This window comes from Silurus aristotelis (assembly GCF_946808225.1).
Source record: "Silurus aristotelis genome assembly, chromosome: 13".
Lineage (NCBI taxonomy): Eukaryota > Metazoa > Chordata > Actinopteri > Siluriformes > Siluridae > Silurus > Silurus aristotelis.
Window position 1 is genome coordinate 10,678,096 of NC_139586.1, and position 23,135 is coordinate 10,701,230.

The 23,135-nt window shown below is 40.4% G+C and overlaps 1 protein-coding gene across 4 annotated transcripts in view; it reads left to right on the forward strand.

The window, feature by feature from the left end:
* The window catches only part of arid3a (AT-rich interactive domain 3A), a 33,793-nt gene that overhangs the window by 5,131 nt on the left and 5,527 nt on the right, over positions 1-23,135 (forward strand). For 3 of the 4 annotated variants that reach the window (XM_083558540.1, XM_083558541.1, XM_083558542.1), the window contains exons 2-5: positions 3,510-4,135; positions 4,533-4,815; positions 20,411-20,483; positions 22,054-22,237. In XM_083558540.1, coding sequence (XP_083414666.1) covers positions 3,792-4,135; positions 4,533-4,815; positions 20,411-20,483; positions 22,054-22,237 — 884 coding nt within the window. In that variant the 5' untranslated portion in view covers positions 3,510-3,791. The remainder of the gene's footprint in view (positions 1-3,509; positions 4,136-4,532; positions 4,816-20,410; positions 20,484-22,053; positions 22,238-23,135) is intronic. The other variant, XM_083558543.1, reaches the window with a different exon arrangement.

Consider the following 23,135-nt stretch of genomic DNA (forward strand, 5'->3'; position numbering starts at 1 on the left):
TTGTCATTCGTTTCTCTCCGATTGCGACGTGTTCTCTAAACCTCTATCTCCCAACTCTGTCGAAAGTGGCTGATTGCATCGTAACAAAGCCGGCAGAACCGGAATTGGAAATGTCCGTGCCGTATTGTTGTCACATTAACCACAGTAACAGTGTCTTTCCTGGTCCATGAAGAAAGACCGCGATACGTGGTCTCTCTAGGTCTCTCTAGGCCGCGATACGTGAAACATTTTGGTGTCTTTAGCAACCCAAATGATTTCTCTTCTTGCCTCAAGTTCTCGAGTCCATTGTTGAGAATAAAAAGCAGCGCATTCAGACGACTCCGCTTCAAACGCTTCGTATGGTCTGATTACTGAAGAACTTTTAATATCATCAATATAATTGATTAGAAAAAAAGCACAATTAAAAAGCAGGAGTTTTTTTTTTCCATAAATAGTGTAAAGCTGATGTATCATATATTGTTTATTTTGTTGAGAATACATAACAATTTCTTATAACTTGGCTGCTTAAATTAAAGGTTATCGTCAAAATGGGCATTGCCGCATAGGCAACAAAAAAGTTGTAAAATATGTTCATATAATAAATGAAGATTTCTTCATCGCACACACACATGCTTGTACTAGTCACACATGGAAGTTTTTTTTGGTGCATATTTACAGCAAGAAGCTACAGTGTTTTGAGATAACAGGAGATCCCCCCCCTTCCCCCAACCAAAAAAAAAAAGAGGCAGGTTCCGTTTCTCGAGGTAGTTTTTCTCCCTCAAGTTTACATGTCTGTTTTCCGCTCAACGAACAAAGTGTTCCTCTGTGTATTTTTTTAGCAAAATGTTTAATTCATTTGAACCTTATTTCAAGGTTTTAAACCCTCTGACGGAGAGCCCCATTGACGGCACGCTTCATGACATAATCCAGGTTCTGCCAAAAAATGTCCGAAGATAAGATCTGTGTAAATTAGATTACTGAGCGTATGCTTGGCTAGCTTTGTTAATCAGATTAGCTCGAGAGGCAGATTCAGTACTCTCTGTTCTTGATTGTAGCATGTAGCAGTAATCATCTGAACCACTAACTCTTTTTTTCTTTTCTTTTTCTTTCTTTTTAAAGCTACTGTGAGTATTTCAGTTGCAGGAACGTGGAAGGCTACTGTACGCTTTCTGTCACTTGAGTGAAGTGAATGAAAGGGGATTTTATTTTGTTTGATGTCATTTTTTTTTCTACTCTCACGTACCGCTTTGTAGTGCTGTGGCTGCGTTTCTCATTGTGTCTGGCAGCTGAGCATGGCTCTCTGGTTAAGAGTGCTGTGAAAGCCTGTGACGTTGCATCCTGTTCAGAAAAGCAGGGCTGAGTGACTGGTGTAAACAAAGAACAGTAGGCCTTTGCAAACCAGCCAACATGGCAAACATTCAGCGACTGATTTAGCCGGCATCACTCAGTCTTTATTTAATATCCACATGCCATAATTAGATCCCTGTTTAGAACCTTATTTTTGTCTGCGCTGTGGATTTTCTGAAAAAGGCCACTCTGTCTGGTCAAATAGAGTTTCTCTGTGCAAGCACGTGTGTGTGTGTGTCTGTGTTCTTTGTGTTTGTGTTGTCCATTAATTCCATGATTTTGCTACTTGCTGTGTGCGTTTGCGCTGTAGTAGAGCTTATTGGATGCGGATTTGGGTCTGTATATGGGTGGAATTAGACCCTTAGCACTTTGCTTATCTCTCGCCCCCTGTTTGCTCAGATCTCACAATCTCTCCACGTTCGTGTTCTTTTTTCGTGGTATAGGAAGATGCATTAGCACGCTTTTTTAACAGATCACTGTTCCACTTTTATCCAACGTGGCATTAATACCAAAAGAAAAAAATCTTCGAGAGAAAGTCATTTACATTAATGCTCTGATTGTACTACACAAAACTATCATTTCAATTAGGTTTTTTTTTTTAGTTTTTGATAATTATTGGCCACGACTTTTTTTTTTTCTTTTTTCAGTAGGACTCCTGGAAGAGTGAAGTAAACACGTGCGTAATTGCATGTTAGGAATAACGCGAGTCAGAAAACAGGAACGATTGGTCTTGATTGGCATTTTTGTTTCAGATCGCAGTTGACAAGCGTGCTTTGTGCAAAACTGTCATTTACCCAGAATGCACGCAGCCACAGATGGCCTAAAATATCTAGGGTTTAAAATGAGCTCAACAGCGAATGTGCAGCCGATAGGAGCCTCGTGTTGTATTGACACCCCCCTCCACACACACACACACGCGCGCGCGCACACACACACACACACACACACACCCTCTGCTTGCAATTTACAACTTGAGAAAATCGTGATAAACAATTTAATCGCTCAGAAGCAGTAACCTGACAAAGACGGGAAAACAAGCAATTACTCATTTAGAGGTGGAATACGTGAGTACGCCATAATGGCGTTACTGTTCGGAAAATGCATGCCAGCAGCAGCCATCGCGTCAAACAATGGATTTTCGATGATTCCACAGTAATGTGTTGTAAACAGAGAGAAAAAAAAACAACAACCCATAACAGTACATCTTTGATATGATGTCTAATATCAACATTGCTGACGTATTTCCAGATTTGGCACGTCATCGTTTACTGATTAAATGTTTAGTCTAAAATCTTCTTTTCCCCCTCTTGATCAAAAAGAAATGCTTTTTTTTTTTTTTTTTTTTTTTTTTTTTTTTTTTAGTATATTGAACATACATTTGGTAGATTTTGTATCACATTAGGGGATTTTAAATATTCACTAATATGAGATGGGTGATTGGGGCGGGGTTTTAAAGGGAATCGGTTAATACGGACGGTAAATAGTTCAACGCGCAAATCCTTCCATATTTACATCTTTCATTTCAGTTTACGATTTATTACATCGGAAGCGTTCTGCTCTTCTGGCGTAGTCTTGAGCGATGACTCGTGCTAGCTTACGCCGACGTTACATATTGCCTCTCCTACGCAACATGCATACAGATAAGGAGGACTGGGTAATACTTATAGCGTTGTTAGTTAAGATCTCGGCAGTGTCACATCACCTAGAGGTGATGAAATCAGCTTGTGCAGAGCTAGCAAGTTTCAACACGCTTTGGAAAACGGTGTGGAAACAGCACCAATCTTGCTGAAGGACGGCCTCGGAATAGACACTGTGCAGATGCCGAAGTATAAAAACCTAGATTTGGTGCACTTTTTGGAAAAGGTCTGTACAGTGTAATTCAGTGTCATCATTTTTGGGTGTTTCAGACCAGTGTTGGCGATCCTTCTCGGATCAGTACATATCTATAAGTAAATACAAACCAGACTGCAATTGATACTCTTAATACTGTTCTAATACCCACGTATGATAGCCGATATCTATGTAGTTCACGTAAGACTGCTATCATTTATTTATATGGCGTAGCCAATATCTGTAGTTTAGGATGTACCCTGGTGAAGCTGAATGATGATTTGACGGTAATAGAGACTTCTTTAATCATTTTAATATACCAACAAATGCTCATTTTCTCTTTTCTTTTCCAGGCTCTGATCGAGCGAGCCACTCTGCATCAGGGGAAGTTTCTCAAGCCTGCTTCTGATCCTCTCTCAAGCCTGCTTCTGTGTTCAGTGTTATAGACGGCCGGGCAGCAATCAGCAATCTTCAGGTTTAAAAAGAGCCCATTTCTCAGAGGCTGCTTTTACTTTCTTCTTTTTTTTTTTCCACGTTTGTTAGAATCAAGTGTTGGATCAGGCTGATTTGTGCTATTCTGGTGAAGAAAAGGGGCAAAGGAAGGAGATATTTCGGAGCTTCCCATTTGCCTGGAGATGAAGCTGCAGGCAGTTATGGAGAACTTGCACAGGCAACAGAGGGCCAGACTGCTTATGGAGATGGAGCAGCAGCAGCAGACTGGTTCGTTTCAGAACTCGTCCTCGACAGGTGAAGAGCTGAAGCGAAGTTCCACCTCGGACACCGAGCGCGCTCAGATAGCAGCTCTAGCAGCTATGAGGGCCGCAGCGGCCGGACTACAGAGACGGCCAATGGATGATAGTCCTAGGTCGGAGCACAGCACTGCCGGAGAGGAGGACGACGTTGAAGGAGATAAGGAGGAGGAGGAAGAGGGAGAGGAGCATTACAAAGACATGATGGGGTCCAGCGAGGAGGAGCAAATGTAAGTATGGCCAATATTACTAGGTAACCATGCTGCAGTACATTGGTTTCGTGTCGTAAAGGTGTTTTACTGTTGTACCTAGGTGATAACACGAAATCATTTACATGATGCACAGCATTGTTGTTATTATTATGGGATTTTATGGTTACGGAGGAAGCTGCAAATCTGTATTGTTCATGGTGTTAAGTGTGAGCGCTGTCTTCATTGGTAGGCATCATTAAGACTGGTGCCTCATCATTCTGCCTTTAGATTTAAATGTGGACGTGTCGTTTCCATCAAAATGTTTTATTAACCTTTTTTTTTGTAAATTTAGAAAATGATGGAATAAATCTCCACTTAGAGAAATCTAAATAATTATAAAGGCCGAAATGTGGACTTCTGGACAAATCATTTTCAGAAAGCAGAAGTGGGACGAGGATGATTTTGAGGGGGAGATGGAGGAAGACTACGATGAAGACATGGCCGAGGAAAGCATGCAGATGAGCCGCGATGCCGTCGCCACGGGTCGAGGCATCCTGCTGCTGCCTCATCGTCAGTTCCATCCACAATCTCACTTGCTGAAAGCCCGATCAAGTCTCGAACCTGAACCGCGGGCTTCAGCTTTCCCAGCTGCGTCCTCTCAAGGCCAACAACACGGACAGGACCACACCGACTGGACCTACGAAGAGCAGTTCAGACAGGTACCAAGTGCCAACTCGTCTTTGGTGATTGTGAGATTTAGACAGATTTCTAAAATTTCAGCAAAGTCACAATGTTCAGAAATGTTTCTTTTATATTAAGTTGACTTTTTTATATTAAGCAGTCTTTTTCTACCAATTAAACCAGTAGCTAAAACAGTAAACATATGAATCTGAGCCCTTTTGCTTCCTGTCAATGAAAAATATTTTTAGTTCAGACTTATTTCAACCAAAAACAGTGAAAAACTACATCAGTGGAAATGATTAGAAAATCCACCATCAACCTGTTTTTTATTTTTTTTTATTTATTGCTGCTGCAGGCAGTCCATTTCCTTTTGCACAGCTGGAATTGTTATTACTCCCTCCTGCTTTTTCCTTAAATCTAAAATAGCGGAAATGCATGTTTTCCTGTCTTTTTGTTCGTTTGATTAGTTTTTTAGACAATAGATTCTGGATGATGCAAGCAGGGAACAAAATTTCAGTCTTTTTTTTTTTTTTTTTTTGTGAATTTTTTTGGAGTTTCTCTACTGAAGTCATGTAACATTTCAGCACAGTTAGAAACGACAAGAAAGAAGTCAATCTGGAATTGTGCTGTAACGTGCTGCAAATATGTAGACATATGCAAATGTGTATTTCAGTAGGTCCTTATTCTGAGGCTGGATTCCTGTAATGTCCTAAATTGTGGTGGCGTAGACTGCAAATATAATGTTTATTTCTTCAGATCTTCCCTTGACAAACATCTTGCGTTGCTGAACCTGTACTATCTGATGTCTATGAGTAATTATCCAGAGTGGTCCATTCTTGCATTTTCTGCAGCTGTTAAAAAACGTCATGGTTCAGCGATATATTAGAGGAACCGAAAAGGCTCTTTCTACATTTGTGTTCTTAATAAGCATGCCATAAGCTCTGTGGCAGTTAGTGTTTTCATCATATCCTATTTACTAGAGATAATGAAAATGGATTTGCTGTCTTGCATTTAAAAAAAAAAAAAAAAGTAAAAAAAAAAAAGGTTTTCTATCTGCACTAGATTTTTGCTCCTCGTTGTATTTTTCCAAGGAAAACGAATGTGGTGTATTTTATAGTGTTTACTGAATGTTTAGGGGGATTATTGACTTTTAGGGGCGAAAATGATTTAAAGGAATGCATAAGGCTCGTTATTTGTTGGAGGTGTTGGTGTATGACATGGAAGTTGTGGATTTATTTTCCAAAGGCCCCCATTCCAGAGAGAACTGAGATTGTTTAGAGAGAGAGTTCCATATAATACGGTCGCAATAAAGCATGGATTTTGTTGACCATTAATAAAGAGTTTCAAAGTTCTTGTCTGTTAAGGTGTTATGTAATTGCATAGTTTATGTAAGCATGTTAGAGCAAGGTTAACCTGTGTGTGGAAATGGTTAGTGTGCGTGTGTATATATATACATACATATATACATACAAATATACACACACACACACACACACACACACACACACACACACACACACAGATATATATATATATATTACACACATGTATGTATGTATGTGTGTGTGTGTGTGTATGTATGTATGTATATGTATGTGTGTGTGTGTGTATATATATATTTATATATATATATTTATATATATATATATATATATATATATATATATATATATATATATATATATATATATATATATATATATATATATATATATATATATAATACGTGTATATGTATATATATATATATATAATACGTGTATATGTATGTATGTATATACACACACACTTTATTTTTTGAAGTATTAACATATTGATTGTTTTAATAGTAGATAAAATTGTTGTGGAACCTGCATGTTTGAGTTTGGAAAGGAAAGGGTTAACACGCTGCAGTTTATTTTGGGCAGGTGGGTGGAAGCGGTTTGGAATGTGCCTGAGGGAAAGTGATAATCTGTCACTCTGGACTCAGAATCTGCTACTACTCGCCAGCGTGTCTCTCAGCCCTCATCAGTTGGAACCCCGCCCAAGTGTTCTCTGGCTAGACATAACAAAATGTTCTTTCTCAAAGTGATCTCAAACAAGCCATTAAACTGTGGAATCAACATTGTTTCGAAAAAAAAGTTTATCGGCTGTCCAGTGAGGGTCAGTAATTTTGATTATATTGATTTATATTAAATCAGACATTCTCTTCTGATGGAACCATCAGGCCCAGCCATGTAGCTGAACGAATGCAAAACAGATTCATTCATCGGTATTAAAATATACCAGCCTGCAGTCAGCAAATCGTAAACAAATATGTTCATGAAGCGTTTTGTGATCCAAGTTTATTATAATTTTTTCCCAAAAATATGAAACTGCACATAAAAAGACCACCTCTCCTATGTCATTTATGGACTGGAAAAAAAAGAATCCCGCATAACTTGGCGACTGTAATCAAACTAGTGTTTGATAGTTTTTCTTTTTCCCCCAAACCCATTAGAAAGAGATAACACAGTCGGCAGTTCTGTTAAGGGAAAATAGTACATGCTATCTTGGTGTATAAAAGTACACCCTGAGAAGAAATCCTGTATATACAAATACAGTTTATGTAAAAAGGCTACGAATTCCTGTTAAAATTTTTGGTTTTTGAGACTAAACTACTGACGATTTATATTAGTAGTTTAATCTCAAAAACCTAAAATTTGAACAGGAATTTTTAGCCTTTTTGCATCAACTGTATGTGTGTATACAGGATTTCTTTTTCAGGGTGCGAACAGCCTTTTACAATTGGGGATGTTCCTTTGTTCGGAATGAACTGATCAAAATCACAAATAATTCAAAACTATCCTACAACGTTCATCAATAAAATTCTGCTTAACTCTAAGTGGATATTAGATGTTTTGTAGGATTTTCTTTACATCATTTACGTTGCTTCACTATGTACAAAACGACTGAAAAAATATCTAAGCACATTAAATGATAAAACACCACACCCACGTTGAAGCATGGTGGTGTCAGCATCATGCTTTAGCTGCTTTTCTTTAGCCAGAACTTGGGTTTTTCTCAGGGTTGAAGGAATCATGAACGGCTACAAATATGTCATATGATTTAAGGACAAGACCTTATTTAAGCTACAAATAAAAAGGAATTTCATGTCTCACTATGACCGTAACCTAAAACATACGTCCAAATGAGCAGAGGAACAGCTCAACCAAAAGATCAGTGTTTATGAATGGCCGAACCAGAGCGCAGATCGGAACCGAACTAACACTCAAACGGTTCCCAAACAGGAGATCGCAATTTAAGAGATAAACGAGTTGGGAAAATTTTCCCAAGTCAAAATCTGCAATGCTAATAGACTAACCCAAGAAGTGGAATAAAATCAAAAGGTTAACAAAGTATAAGTTTTGGAGTGCACATGTTATATGCAGACTATAGTCTGTTATTTGGTTCACAATCTCATGTTGCACAGTTTTCCAGAGCCAAAAGAGGAGGCAGAAATGGCCATTGATGTCTCATCTGTATTGTAAATATCCCCAGTAGGACAAATGGAGCCCAGATGGACAGTAAAGCAGACATGTCTTTAAAAATTCATCACATCCCTCCACGGTGAGCTCCCTTTTAAAGGCTTCCGTATTAAAGATTGATGCCTGAGGTGGATAGGAGAAGGCAGCGCTGACCGAAACCGTTGCAGTAAATTAGAGATTAACACTGTGTGTGTGTGTGTGTGTGTGTGTGTGTGTGTGTGTGTGTGTGTGTGTGTGTGTGTGTGTGTGTGTGTGTGTGTGTGTGTGTGTGTGTGTGTGTGTGTGTGTTGGAGGGTGGAGAGTTTGATCGTTTTTCATTATGTACCATTAAAAGTCATGCTGTGTTTCATCTGGAATTTGATCGTATAATATTTGACTAGTGTGTAGTTTTGTCTCGCTAAATATATAATTGAGATCACTTGTATTGCGTGAAATACCGTGCAAAGAAATTCTCCACGTGAAGCGTACTCTGTTATCACCTTTCTAATGTCTCTGTGGTCTGCAAGCAATTTTCTTTCTCTGCTTTCTTATTTAGTGCTTTACTCCGAATGGGGGGGCGTAGAAAACACTCACTGCGTTTACATTAATTATGGAGATGAGATCGCTCCTAAATAATAAAACATCGACGTAATAAAACGGTAATGATGAATGATCTGCAGAAATACGGTCAGCTTTGTCTCTAAGCAGTCTTGATCTTCTGAAATGAGCCAAACGTTTGCTAAATCTATACTATACGAACAAAAGCTTGTGGACACCTGACCACAAGATCTGTATTTTTGAACGTACACTTCCACATTTACACTCCCTTATTTGCAGTTAAAATAGCCTCCGGTCTTTTGGGACGGTGTTCCACTTAATTTCAGAGTGTATTGTGGCCCCAAGGGTGTCTATAAAGTCAGCTACTGATGTAGGGTGAGGAGACCTGGGGTGCAGTCAGCATTCCAATTTATCAGTAAAGTTGAGTTCAGAGCGCTATAGCAGGCCATTGAGATCTTCCACTCCGATCCATGAAGAGCTGGTTTTGTGAACAGGTTTGGGTCTCCTAGTTTTTGTGAATTTTATGTCGCATCCAAAAACATTGTGTATAATTGTGTGCCTCCAACTTTGTGTTAACACATAGAAGGAAAACCAGGTGTCTGAATACTTTTGTCCATGTAGTATATTTCTGTTTGTGCTTTTTTTTTTACCTTGTTTGTGTTGGTTTTTCAATCAGTATCCAGGACACTGCTTTTAATGTTCTATACAGTGAGAAAACGACTGAGAGGAGGCGGGGGGGGTTTCTGTGTTACTGCTCCTGTAGTTGAACTCTGGCCAAACCGTACATGCTGCCATGAGGAATTGCTCCTTGGCAGCGAAACCATGTGAAGAATTCTGCTAGCAATAGTTTGGCTGACGTCAGAGCCACATAACCTGCGGCTTTGTAAAACTGGCAGCCTTTCAGCAGAAAGCACAAGGAGAGCCACCAGAACGTAAACAAAAAGAACGCACAGCTTAGCGCAGCAGTTTTTTCGGGTGCGCTTTACTTTTTCAGTTGTTTTTTTTTTGTGTGGGTTTTGTTGGCATGAAATCTTCTACTGTAACGTCTGTAAAGCACAGTTAGTGGATGCGGTTTATTGTTTGATTTTCTTCATACTTTTAGGCAATCAGGTTTAGAAAATCTATAAGGATCTTGAAACAATAATCTCTTTTGTTCCTACAGGTATGCTCCTGCAATTAGCTTTAGAAATCACTATAAATCCGACACACCCATAGCAGTTCTGTTGTATTGGAGACGACATGATGTATGACAATGATTTATTTCCTTATAGAGTAGGAGTGATGCAGTCTGGTATGTATGCAAATTTATATAAAAACCAAAAACAAAATTTGACTACATCTGATCATTTAAAAGTGCGCAAGCCGATGGTAAGAAATTAAAGGGAGAACGTTTCTTAATAAGATCTTAGAAGGTTTTTTCTTCTTTCGAACATTACCAGTGTTCATTTATATAATCTGTGAACAGGCTGCCTGCTGAGCTTATGAAGGAGCATGGCAGCATGCAGCTAGCCTCAGCCAAAAATAGATCTTTATTTCGTGTAGCTGTGGGCCACGATGTATGTGCTTTGTGTCTACTTTCACTAGCCACTGCATCCGAACATTCTATCGGTAGCAGACGTAGTGATGCAACATGCCCGCATTAATGTTGAACGCTCTCAGTATGCACAGAGGTTGTTTTAGGGGGTTGTGAACGCCAACCTAGATTTTCAGTAGAGGCATTTGAACTACTGGAGAGAGAAACAGGGCTGTAATTGTAGTAGAAGATAACAGATGAAGGATGGCAGATATTTGATCGTTATAACAGAAAACGTATACGATTCCACAACGCAACTATCATTGATTACGGCAGCTGCCGTGGAACAAGCCGTTTTTTCTGTTTCCTAAAACTTTACCTTCAGAGACAAAAATCCAGGCAAAGTTGAAGGCTTTCTGCATTGTACACCATTTTAGATTTCTCTGGGACTCCAGGTGATGGAGATGGGAATGTTTAAAGCGTCAGTTCCCAGTCTTTCCTCACAAGTTTTATTTGATACTAAACATGGGTGGGTATAAAAGTAAGTCTGGTAACGTAATTATGTTGTATACTGAGATCAGAAAATTTCCAGCAAGGGTAAACTGGGGGCGGTTCCAAGGTTAAACATTTGTCTATTCATCTATTGATTGCGCTGTAGAGGCCTTGGGAGCACGGATTAGATGCAAATACGAGGTTTTGTGACATTTGGAGGGGGTTGAAAGGCCAAGCCACAAGAGCCTGAGTAAAGCCTTGTGCCATTGATTATTAACGTGCGAGTTGCTTCCCGGCTTCTTATTGCTCACTGGAACGTGTTAAAATCGAGCAGGGGTTTTTTTTGTAGAATATTAAAAGCCCTTCTTTTTTTTTTTTTTTTTTTTTTTTTTTGCTGCACGTGGGGAGCTTTCTGAAAAGGGAACTGAAAATGCAGGAGTTTTGCTTGGTCTCGGTTTAATTCTCAGTCAGGATAGTGGCATGCTTGCACTTGTGAGAACTATCGATGATGAAATTTGTATGTTTATTTAGGGGGGATTCAAAAACAGAACATTTAACTTCTGGTTTTTCTGACCTCCTTTCTGATAGTTAAGGAAACTATCGAGACTGAGGAGTCACCGTCAACTGTAGGGAATTGAGCTTTTTCCAGGCCATACGAACGAATTCATTTTTACACATTGCGCTAATTTGCAACTTCATTTGAATTCTGTTTGGCCCTCGTGTTTCTCGGGCGGCCTGTTTAGAATTCCATGGGGGTTGATAAACACTAGGTGACTCCGTCTGTTTTTTTTTGTTTTCTGGTGCCGTCTTGTTCTCCACTCGAGGGCTGCAGGTGTACATCTCTCGGGAAAAGACGCAAAACTGCTACCGCATAAAATTTCATTTCCTGCCTCGCACGCAGCTAAAAACGGTCTTGCTGAATGTCTGATTTGCAAGATTGCTAAATTCAAAAGTCATTTGAATTATTAAATGGTGCAGATCTCGGAGTTTCAGGTTTCAGCTCCGATACAGTGATACACAAAGTAGCAGTCGCACCATGCAGGTGCTTGTTACAGCCTTGTCTGTGCTGCTGATTCAGATGGAGGCCATGGTTATGGGAGCCAACACTATTGTTTTCACACAATGCCTCTCCTTTTCATCAGCGACGTTCGCAGGGCCTGCCTGCCATTGTGATCAGGCGCTTGTCTTCTTTTATTGGGATTCTTGAGCAAATTTGACTGTCTAAGACAGAAGCTGAACCCACACACGCACACACATACTGGGTGTATGGCAGGTGTGAAATGCCGTTACAGGGTTTCAACACCAGTGTCTTGTAGGTCATAAAAGCATGTCAGGGGGTTTCTCTGTGACCATGTATTCACCGTTCAGAGAATGACTACACACAAATTAAGAATTTAAGTCTTTTCTAGAAGAAAATACTGCGCTCAGGCCAGTGTAATAAACTGACAGTTTAAACTGATATTATCTTCTTATTTAATTGCTGTAGCGGTAATTCGGATTCAGCGCTGAGTTTGGGTCAGTTTAAAGAGAAATGTGTTTACCGGCTCAACAAAAAACAAAGGCTGACTCAATGGTGACTGGCAGGAACCAACAACCAATCAAGGGAGAGCCTGAGAGAACATGAGGTAGTAAATTAAACAGTTAAAAGAGTAAGTATAATATACTGTAATGAGGAAAAAAAAAAGTTTCAGGCCGGTTATTTGTACTTTCATTTTGGTCAGAAGTGTGGATTTTCTTGTATATTGTTCTCTGGTTGTTGCTTTAAATCAAATCAATGACCAACTCCAGATGACATGAAAATTACAGGGGAGGTGTTCCTGACGCTAATGACATGGGCTGGGGAAACCTTCTGCCTTTAATTAAAACACCCATTCGGCATAGACCTTCACTTCAGCCTCATTTCTTTGATGTTTTTTTTTTCTTTTTTTTTTTTTTACATTGAGAATGACACGTTGTTATTATGAGATACTAAACAATCACTCAAATTTAATGTCGTATTGCAAGAAAATCTTTTAATTTTTTTATTTAATATAACGTTAAGTCTATATTTTCAGATTCTACATGTACAGCAAAATGGATTCAATTCATTTTTTCCCTAAAAATTCTAAAAAAAAACAAATCTATAATGTCAACATAAAAATGTTTGTTTAAAATCTTTGCAAATTCATTGAAAATAAGAAAGGAGGAAAAAAAAAATCACATGGACATAAGTATTCACAGCCTTTGCCATGACACTCAAAATTGAGCTCAGGTGCATCCTGTTTCCACTGCTGTTTCTACAACTTGATTGAAGTCCACCTGGGTTAAAATTCAGTTGATTTGGAGATGATTTGGAAAGGCACACACCTGTCTATATGAGTTCCCACAGTTAACAGTGCACGTCAAACCACAAACCAAGCCATGAAGTATCAGGACACAGATCTGGGGAAGGGCACGGAGAAAAATTCTGTAGCATTAAAGGTCCCAATAAGCACAGTGGCCTCCATCATCCGTAAATGGGAGAAGGCCACCCAGCCTAACAGAGCGATTAGGGGAGAAGGGCCTTAGTCACGGACCTGAACAAGAACCCAATGGTTACTTTAAAAGAGCTCCAGGGGAACCTTCCAGAACAACAACCATCCTTGCAGCACTCCCCCAATCAGGCCTGTATGGTAAAGTGGCCAGATGGAAGCCTCTCCTCAGTAAAAGACACCTGAAGGACTCTCAGACCAACAAAGATTGAAGTCTTTACCCTGAATGCCAAGCGTCATGTCTGAAGGAAAAACCAAGCACCGCTCATCCCTGGCCAGTACCATTCAATTCAGTTACATTTATTTTGGACATATAATGTGCTAAGAAAAATTTAATCCATACAGTGAAGCATGGTGGTGGCAACATGCTGCAGGGATGTTTTGGGATTAATTTTGGAATTAAGCTGTAACATAACAAAATGTAAAAAAAAAAAGTGAAGCGCTGTGAAAACTTTCCAGATGCACTGTAATTTTTGCTTTATAGATTTTATAAAGTAATACAATGCTATGATCACAGCTTATATGTGCTTGATTGAATTACTTTAGTTCTGTACATGGAAAGGTGGGAGATGCAGGTGTATTGGACAACATGGTGTTTGTATTTATTTATTTTATTATTTTTTGGGGGGGGGGTTACAGCTAACCTGTCAACACAAAACATTTAAATACTTGTAATATTTGGATGATTTCTCATCTTTTAATGAAACGTTTCTTTAGATTGATTTATTGGTTGATTTCTTTTTTTTTTTTTTTATATTCATTTATTTATTTATTGTAGGATATTTGTTTCCTTGCCTTCAGTCTATTCGTGACATAATGTTCAGTGGTCTGCCTATAATTTTTTTCTCTGTTACACACACACACACACACACACACACACGTGCACACACTACAGAATTAGCTTACTAGCAGCTGAAGCGTATTTAAAGCATAGTATTAAGTGTTCTCCTTGCACTGTGCGGTTGTCTACACTCACTTTCATCATCTGTTTGTTTTTCTTTTTTTCTTTTAGAATCATTACACTATAAACTTTGAAAGCTATTGTTCACTTATAGCGTTTATTTTTTTGCTCTGTTAGACTGCCGTGTGTGTGTGTGTGTGTGTGTGTGTGTGTGTGTGTGTATATATATATATATATATATATATATATATAAGCGGTTTCTCCTTTGTGTCGGATTGATACGTTTCCAATGTGGTGTCAGAACGTTGGACGTTGGCAGACCAAATATCCTGTCATAAAGGCCGAGCTCTGTAAAAGGAAGCGTGCGGAACAATGAAAGAGTTGATTGGTTTTCATTTTGCAGCCCCGTGTAAACGAGCCTTTGCTGCTGTCGCGGTGTAGATAACAGCGAGCAGCCTGCTCAGTGTATTTCTACTGTACTTTTGTGTAAATCTGTAGTGCTTTTCTGCTCTTTTTTTTTTTTCTTCTAAAAACCATGCTCACAAGGCATATATTCAATACTGTGTACTGATAGATTTGCTGTCGTGTGGGTATCAACAGCACGAAGGGACACCAGCTGAAAGAACCCGAGCTGCCGTTTTAATTTATATATTTAAATTTAACTATGTATCTCCACAGGATCTATTGAGCGCTGGAGGTGTTAAGGAACAGAGCAATGAGTTTATAAATGCTTTTGATTGTGATGTGACATAAAAGCTGATAAGAATCCACTGACGTGCTGTGTCATGCTGGGGAAAAGGACAGAAGGTTTGCAAATGAGAGGAAGAAGGCACTGATTGAATTCCATAAAAAAAGAGAGAGAGAGAGAGAGAGAGAGAGAGAGAGAGAGAGAGAGAGAGAGAGAGAGAGAGAGAGAGAGAGAGAGAGAGAGAGAGAGAGAGAGAGAGAGAGAGAGAGAGAGAGAGAGAGAGAGAGAGAGAGAGTGACTAAAGGGAGCTCTTAGAGAAATGTATGGTATGGTGCGTCTTAAAAGTGCATGCATCCTGTAATTAAGCCTACGCTGCATTAACAACCCTTCCCCCAATCCCCCCGCTCAGTCATCCGACTCCTCCTCCTCCTCCTCCTCATGCCCCCCCCCCACACACACACACACACTTTCCAATACCCCTCTGGGACTACTTCACCCCATCCTCCGTCCCTTGAAGTCTTACTCTCCTTGTTTGGTTCCCAAGAGACGTAATAATTAACCTTTCCGATTAGTCCCCGGATAGAAAGCGTTGGCCGCGTGACCACGAGCGCAGCCTAATGGGCACAGCGTGAGCTAATGATATCCTTCCTCTCTGGCAGCCTTGATATGCCTTTATTGCGGTTAAAACCTTCAGATGGTGCTTCAGTGAAAACGAACAACAATGCACTGGGCTTCGTGCAGCAGTACCAGACTTTCCGGATATTTGGCTTTTATGTTGTTACTTTATCACTGGTCTGGTGGCGGCATGTGTTTTTAGATTTCATATATCTTCATGGATCGTTGCTAGTTTCGACATGACTAAATGGTTCCTATGTGTAGTTAACAAACACAGTGTGAAGGTCGAGCATAAAATACAACTTTTCAGATTTCCGGGAAAATGTCCTCGTTCACATTCGGAGTAGGAAATGTGGAATTGGATATGCTGACTTGGTGCGGGTTTCTGCTCGGGGTATGTGCACGCATTGACCTCCCTGCACCACGTCCAGTACCCAAGGTTCCACTGGTGGAGTTTGCTTAAGACGTTTTTCAACAGGAAGTCAATGTTTTTATCAAACAACATCAATGCATATTTTTGAAAAACATCTAGATTTCGGGTCTCATTCGCATAAAAGCAGAAACAATCATTTATAGTCATTCTAATGGAATCTTCTTCTTCTTCTTTCAGCTGCTCCCATTAGGGGTCGCCACAGCGGATCATCCGTCTCCATACCACCCTGTCCTCTATATCTGCCTCTTTTACACCAACTACCTGCATGTCTTCCCTCACCACATCCATGAACCTCCTCCTTGGCCTTCCTCTTTTCCTCCTACCTGGTGGCTCCATCTTCAGCATTTTTCTACCAATATAATTCATGTCCCTTCTCTGCACATGTCCAAACCATCTCAATCTCGCCTCCCTCACCTTGTCACCAAAACATCCTACATGTGCTGTCCCTCTAATAAACTCATTTCTAATCTTGTCCATCCTCGTCACTCCCAACGAAAACCTCAACATCTTCAGCTCTGCTACCTCCAGCTCCACCTCCTGTCTTTTACTCAATGCCACTGTCTCTAATCCATACAACATTGCAGGTCTCACCACAGTCCTATAAACTTTCCCTTTCATTCTTGCAGATACTCTTCTATCACAAATCACTCCTGTCACTCTTCTCCACCCACTCCACCCTGCCTGCACTCTTTTCTTTACTTCCCTAACACACTCTCCATTACTTTGCACTGTTGACCCCAGGTACCTGAACTCCTCCACCTTCTCCACCTCTTCTCCCTGCAACCGCATCACTCCACTGCCCTCCCTCTCATTCACACACATGTACTCTGTCTTACTCCTACTGACTTTCATTCCCCTTCTCTCCAGCGCATATCTCCACCTCTCCAGGCTCTTCTCAACCTGCTCTCTACTCTCACCACAAATCACAATATCATCTGCAAACATCATAGTCCAGGGAGACTCCTGTCTGACCTCGTCCGTCAACCTGTCCATCACCACTGCAAACAGGAAAGGGCTCAGGGCCGATCCTTGATGCAGTCCAACCTTCACCCTGAACCAGTCTGTCGTACCTACTGCACACTTTACTGCCGTCACACTGTCCTCATACATGTCCTGCACCACCCTCACATACTTCTCTGACACACCTGACTTCCTCATACAATACCACAACTCCTCTCTCGGCACCCTGTCGTACGCTTTCTCTAAATCCACAAATACACAATGCAGCTCCTTCTGTCCTTCTCTATACTTCTCCATCAACATCCTCAAAGCAAATAAGGCATCTGTGGTGCTCTTCCTCGGCATGAAACCATACTGTTGCTCACAGATGGTCACCTCTTCTCTCAGCCTGGCTTCCACTACTCTTTCCCATAACTTCATGGTGTGACTGATCAACTTAATTCCCCTGAAGTTACTGCAGGTCTGCACATCTCCCTTATGCTTAAAGATCGGTACCAGCACACTCCTTCTCCATACCTCAGGCATCCTCTCCCCTTCCAGAATCCTGTTAAACAATCTGGTTAAAAACTCCACTGCCATCTCTCCTAAACATCTCCACGCTTCTACCGGTATGTCATCTGGTCCAACCGACTTTCCATTCTTCATCCTCTTAATCGCTGCTCTCACTTCCTCCTTACTAATCCTATCTACATCCTGCTTCACCAACTCCACATCCTCCAACCTTCTCTCTCTCTGATTTTCCTCATTCATCAGCTGCTCAAAATACTCCCTCCATCTTCTCAACACACTCTCCTCACTAGTCAACACATTTCCCTCTCCATCCTTTATTGCTCTAACTTGCAGTACATCCTTCCCAGCTCGGTCCCTCTGCCTGGCCAATCGGTATAAATCCTTTTCTCCTTCCTTAGTGTCCAACCTCTCATACAGCTCCTCATATGCCTTTTCCTTGGCTTTCGCCACATCCCTTTTAACCTGCTGCCGCATCTCCTTGTACTCCTGCCTACTTTTCTCATCACTCTGTCGATCCCACTTCTGTTTTGCCAACCTCTTTCCCCTAATGCTCTCCTGCACTTCCTCATTCCACCACCACGTCTCCTTGTCTTGCTTTCTATTTCCAGATGTCACACCAAGTACTTTTCTAGCTGCCTCCCTCATCACTCCTGCAGTAGTTGCCCAATCATCCGGCACCTCTTCACCACCACCAAGCCCCTGTCTGACCTCTTCCCTGAACCTCACACTACACTCTTCCTCCTTCAGTTTCCACCATCTTATTCTTCTTTCAAACCTTACTTTCCTCCTCTTCTTCTTCGCCTCCAAAACCATCCTACAGACCACCATCCGATGCTGTCTAGCTACACTGTCCCCTGCCAACACCTTACAGTCTCCAATCTCCTTCAGGTTGCATCTCCTACACAGAAGATAATCCACCTGTGTGCACCTTCCTCCACTCTTATACGTCACCCTATGATCCTCCTTCTTCTTAAAATACGTGTTCACCACTGCCATTTCCATCCTTTTAGCAAAATCTACCACCATCTGCCCTTCCACATTCCTCTCCTTGATACCATACCTACCCATCACCTCCTCATCACCTCTGTTCCCTTCACCTACATGCCCATTAAAGTCTGCCCCAATCACCAATCGTTCTTTCCTAGGTACACCATCTACCACTTCATCTAATTCACTCCAGAATCTTTCTTTCTCCTCCATCTCACAGCCAACTTGTGGAGCATAGGCACTGATGACATTTATCATCATCCCTTCAACTTCCACCTTCACGATCATCACCCTATCAGAAACTCTCTTCACCTCCACTACACTCTTACTGTACGCTTCCTTCAGAATCACCCCTACACCATTTCTCTTCCCATCCACACCATGAAAGAACAGTTTAAACCCACCTCCAATGTTCCTGGCCTTACTCCCTTTCCACTTGGTCTCCTGAACACACAACACATCTACCTTTCTCCTCTCCATCATATCAGCTATCTCTCTCCCTTTACCCGTCATAGTACCAACATTTAAAGTACCAACCCGAACCTCTACTCTCCTACACTGCTCCTTTTCCTGCCGTCTCTGTAGACGCCTTCCTCCTCTCCTTCTCCTCCTTCGGCCAACAGACACAGCCCACACAGAGGGAAAGCTGCACCTACCTCAGGTTTTTCAACCAGAGCTGATGACAAGAAAATTAATCCTGACATGTTTGTGAACTTTCGGCTGCTGATTCATTCGTGTTATAAATAATGGTGGTTGGTTGATAAAAAAAAGTCATTCTAATGGAATGCAGGTTTTAATTGCACCAACAACAGCCTTACAATGGATACAGAAAATACAGTGCATTAAAACTATGCATACATTTTAAATCCTATTTTTGAATTGCAATAAAAAAAAATTGTTCCCGATGTTTTTAATAATCCTATTGTATTGATTAAATGTAAAACACTTTCTCCTGAGCATAATGAAATTCCTGTAATGTCTGGTAACGTCTGTCGACTGCACGGCATTTTGAATTTTGATAAAAGATTTTTTTAAATGGTCAAAAAAAAACATTTGATCTTCAAAAGAAGGAGAAAAGTCTGCTCAGGCTTTATCCATAAATACTAAAGCAAAGCAGACTATCTTCTGTGTGTATTGGCTATGATTTTATTTGATTATTTCACGAATGGGGGAAATTGTGTAATACAGCTAGAATGTTGTGTTGTGCGCTTTTCATACCCACGGCTCGAGTGTTTAACCATCGGGAGGTGACGCACCATAATGGCTACAAAGTTGCTTTTACTCAAGAAAACTGAACCCCAGACCTGAACCAGACATTCGTTGGCTCTTGTTTAAACCTGTCCAGGTTTTTGAATGTGCAGTCGTCTAACAACATTCTATTAAAATGCCTATTCGTATATAAAGGAAACATCTACTACTTACAATGTAAATAACATTTAACAGACACAGCCCACACAGAGGGAAAGCTGCACCTACCTCAGGTTTTTCAACCAGAGCTGATGACAAGAAAATTAATCCTGACATGTTTGTGAACTTTCGGCTGCTGATTCATTCGTGTTATAAATAATGGTGGTTGGTTGATAAAATTTTATTTTTTGTTGCCCCTTTTATATAATGACCGAAAAACCGGTATGAAAACAAATCAAATAAGCATTTAATAAAAGCAGTCGCACAAAGGAAAACCGAATTGTAAAAAAAAAAACTAGCAAGAGGATAAATATATAGTGGTGTTATTTAAGTACAGGTAAGGGTGTAGAAGGCTTCGGGGCGCCGTCATACAAGATCGTCCAAGACCGCATCCAAAGTCGCCCTATACAATTGTGTACATTTAATTTTGTGTACCGTCAGTTTGTGAATGACTACATAAGTAAGGTGTAACAAACCTTTGTCCATATAAGTGTAAGAATGATGATTGTTGTATGTATTTGAATGTTTGTTTTTAATTAATTAATACAAATTTATCAATTTGTGTTCTATGCAGCTTTACGAACTGGACAGCGATCCCAAGAGGAAAGAGTTCCTAGATGATTTGTTCAGCTTCATGCAGAAGAGAGGTACATAATCACCCACTGAAATGATGATTTGGTGAACACTTCATTGAAATGTATCCATGTTTTAACTTTTCTTGAGGTTTTTGTCTGCCCTGTTGAAGTGTATAACTATATAACCCAATAATGTTCTATTTACATGAACAAGTTAGAGGTACATGCATACCTGTACGCTTTTTTTTCATTTTCTTTTCCTCCTGTGATAAATGAACACCCAGCTCAGGTTTCAGCCTGATGAAGCAACATTTCCTAAATGACTGCTTTATAGCAGCTGACTGTTTTATTGCTTATAGTCTGCTGGAGTTGGTCTATGGCCTCTGAACATATAGAAAACCGCTGTAGGTGTGTGAACACGAGCACATGCTACAGCTTGGCCTTGGCGCTATCAGAACATTATCATCTGTCTTTTCTAATAAATAGGCTCTGACATAAGGTATAGTACACCCCCCCTCCCCCCCTCATATAAGCAGGGCTGAAGTTCCCTATTCAGTTGTGTGAAGGTTTTATTTGAGAAAAGAACAGGTTTTATTGTTTGTAATGTATCACGCAAAAAGGAACATACATAGATCAGCCATACCATTAAAGCCACTGACGGGTGACCTGAATAACACCCACTATCTTGTTACAGTTGCGCCCATCACGTGAACTTTAGTTTTTATTCATTTGATGTATTGAAAACAGGAAAAATTGGCCAGGATCTGAGTAACTCTGACAAGGACAAATTTGGATGGCTTGACAGCTGGGTCAGAGCGTCCCCAAAATAGCTGCTCTTATGTAGTGTTCCTGGTAATGCAGTGGTTAGTACCTAGCAATAGTGGTTCATGGATGGACAACTGGGTCAACTGGTAATAGCATTGGTTTCCAAGGCTTGGGTGATTCGCATAGGGAGAAAAGGCTAAACTGCGTTGACCGATCACACACAGACGTACTCGAACACAAACCGGGCAAGAGATGACACCAATATGCGCTATTGGAAGAAAATGAGCCAGCGGACAGAATATGATGCTCTTGGTGATGTTCTGATGGGAAACTTTGTGTACTGGCATTCATGTGGACGTAACCTTGACACGTAATACCTAAACATTTTTGTAGACCAAGTGCACCCCTTCATGGTAACAGTATTCCTTCATGGCACTGGCCACTTTCTGCAGGTACAAAAGGCAGACTACAAAAATTGAGGAACAGGACAGAGTTCAAGGTTTTTAGCTTTAAATTCTCCAAATCATGATTTGATCTGCTTGTAATGCCCTAGTGCCAGATAGCACCTCACACGTTCAGAGTTCTTGTGGAGTTCATGCCTCAAAGGGTCAGAGCACAAGGGGGACCTCAACAATATTAGGTGGACAATGGATGGTAAAATATTGGTAAAAAATATTCCAGAAATGTAATGTGAATAGATTTATTGTTATGGCTGATCTGTGTATAGGCATTTAAGCTGATACTGCCCTCTAGGGACTTGAAGGAAAATTACCTCTCCCCTTCGCATTGCTCACAATGCTCATAATGCACATATGGTAGAATAGATCTTAATTAATATGCAATACTCTAAAGCTCTGCCCCTTCTGTTTTTTTGCAGGGACCCCAGTGAACAGAATCCCCATCATGGCCAAACAGGTTTTGGATCTGTATATGCTCTACCAGCTGGTGACGGAGAAGGGTGGCCTTGTGGAGGTCATTAATAAAAAGTTATGGAGGGAGATCACCAAAGGTCTGAACCTGCCCACCTCAATCACCAGCGCTGCCTTCACTCTCAGAACACAGTGAGTGTTTGATACCCTGCAGAGGACAACATTTTTTACATACTTTTACATGTGTATATCCAGTGTTCTTAAGAAATAAATACAAGAAATACAATGTTGTATGATGTGAAAATAAATACAAAACAGCAGCATGCTGTGTGATTTATTCCTCTTAAACCACAGCTGGTTTCCACTTCTGACCATTTCTTTTTTTAATGAAAGAGAGATGCATTAAATGGTTTATTAATTTACAATTATGAGATGTAGAGGAACTTTAGCAGAAACGCATTCAGTGATTTTATTTATTTGTTTTACGCACTACTTGGATAAATGGTTACCCTTTTACTAAGTGTTTCATGCTTTTTTTCCATCTGCAAAAAATGCATTTGGGGATGTTACATGGGATGAACAGGAATTAGAAAAAGTTAGAGGAACAATTCCCTTTAACTGATGCCGAATGCTGACATGCTAAATGATTATAATTTATTTTAACAATTATTTCAATATACCTTTGGTGGGCCATGCATCTGGTACCTGGACCTTCAGTGGGGACTTACCCGACTTAATCCACCTCTTAATACCGCCACTAACATGTCACAATTATAGAAACCATCAATACTATAAAAAAAAACACAATATAACACGTGGTATTACAGAGATAAATATTACATATTGAGGGTAAATAAAATTTTTACTAAAGCAAACTCCAAACCTCTACACTACAACCGCAACTGTGCACCTACATCATCGGGAGCAGGTCAGAATCAATATTTGTCTAATAACATGACAAAAACATAAAAAATCTAAATAAAATACAACCTACTCACCAGAGATGCATACTCATAACGCATAGTCACATAATTTACACCGCTCCTCAGAGACTGTAAGCCAGTGGTACCGCTCGTAGGCACTGGTCTGG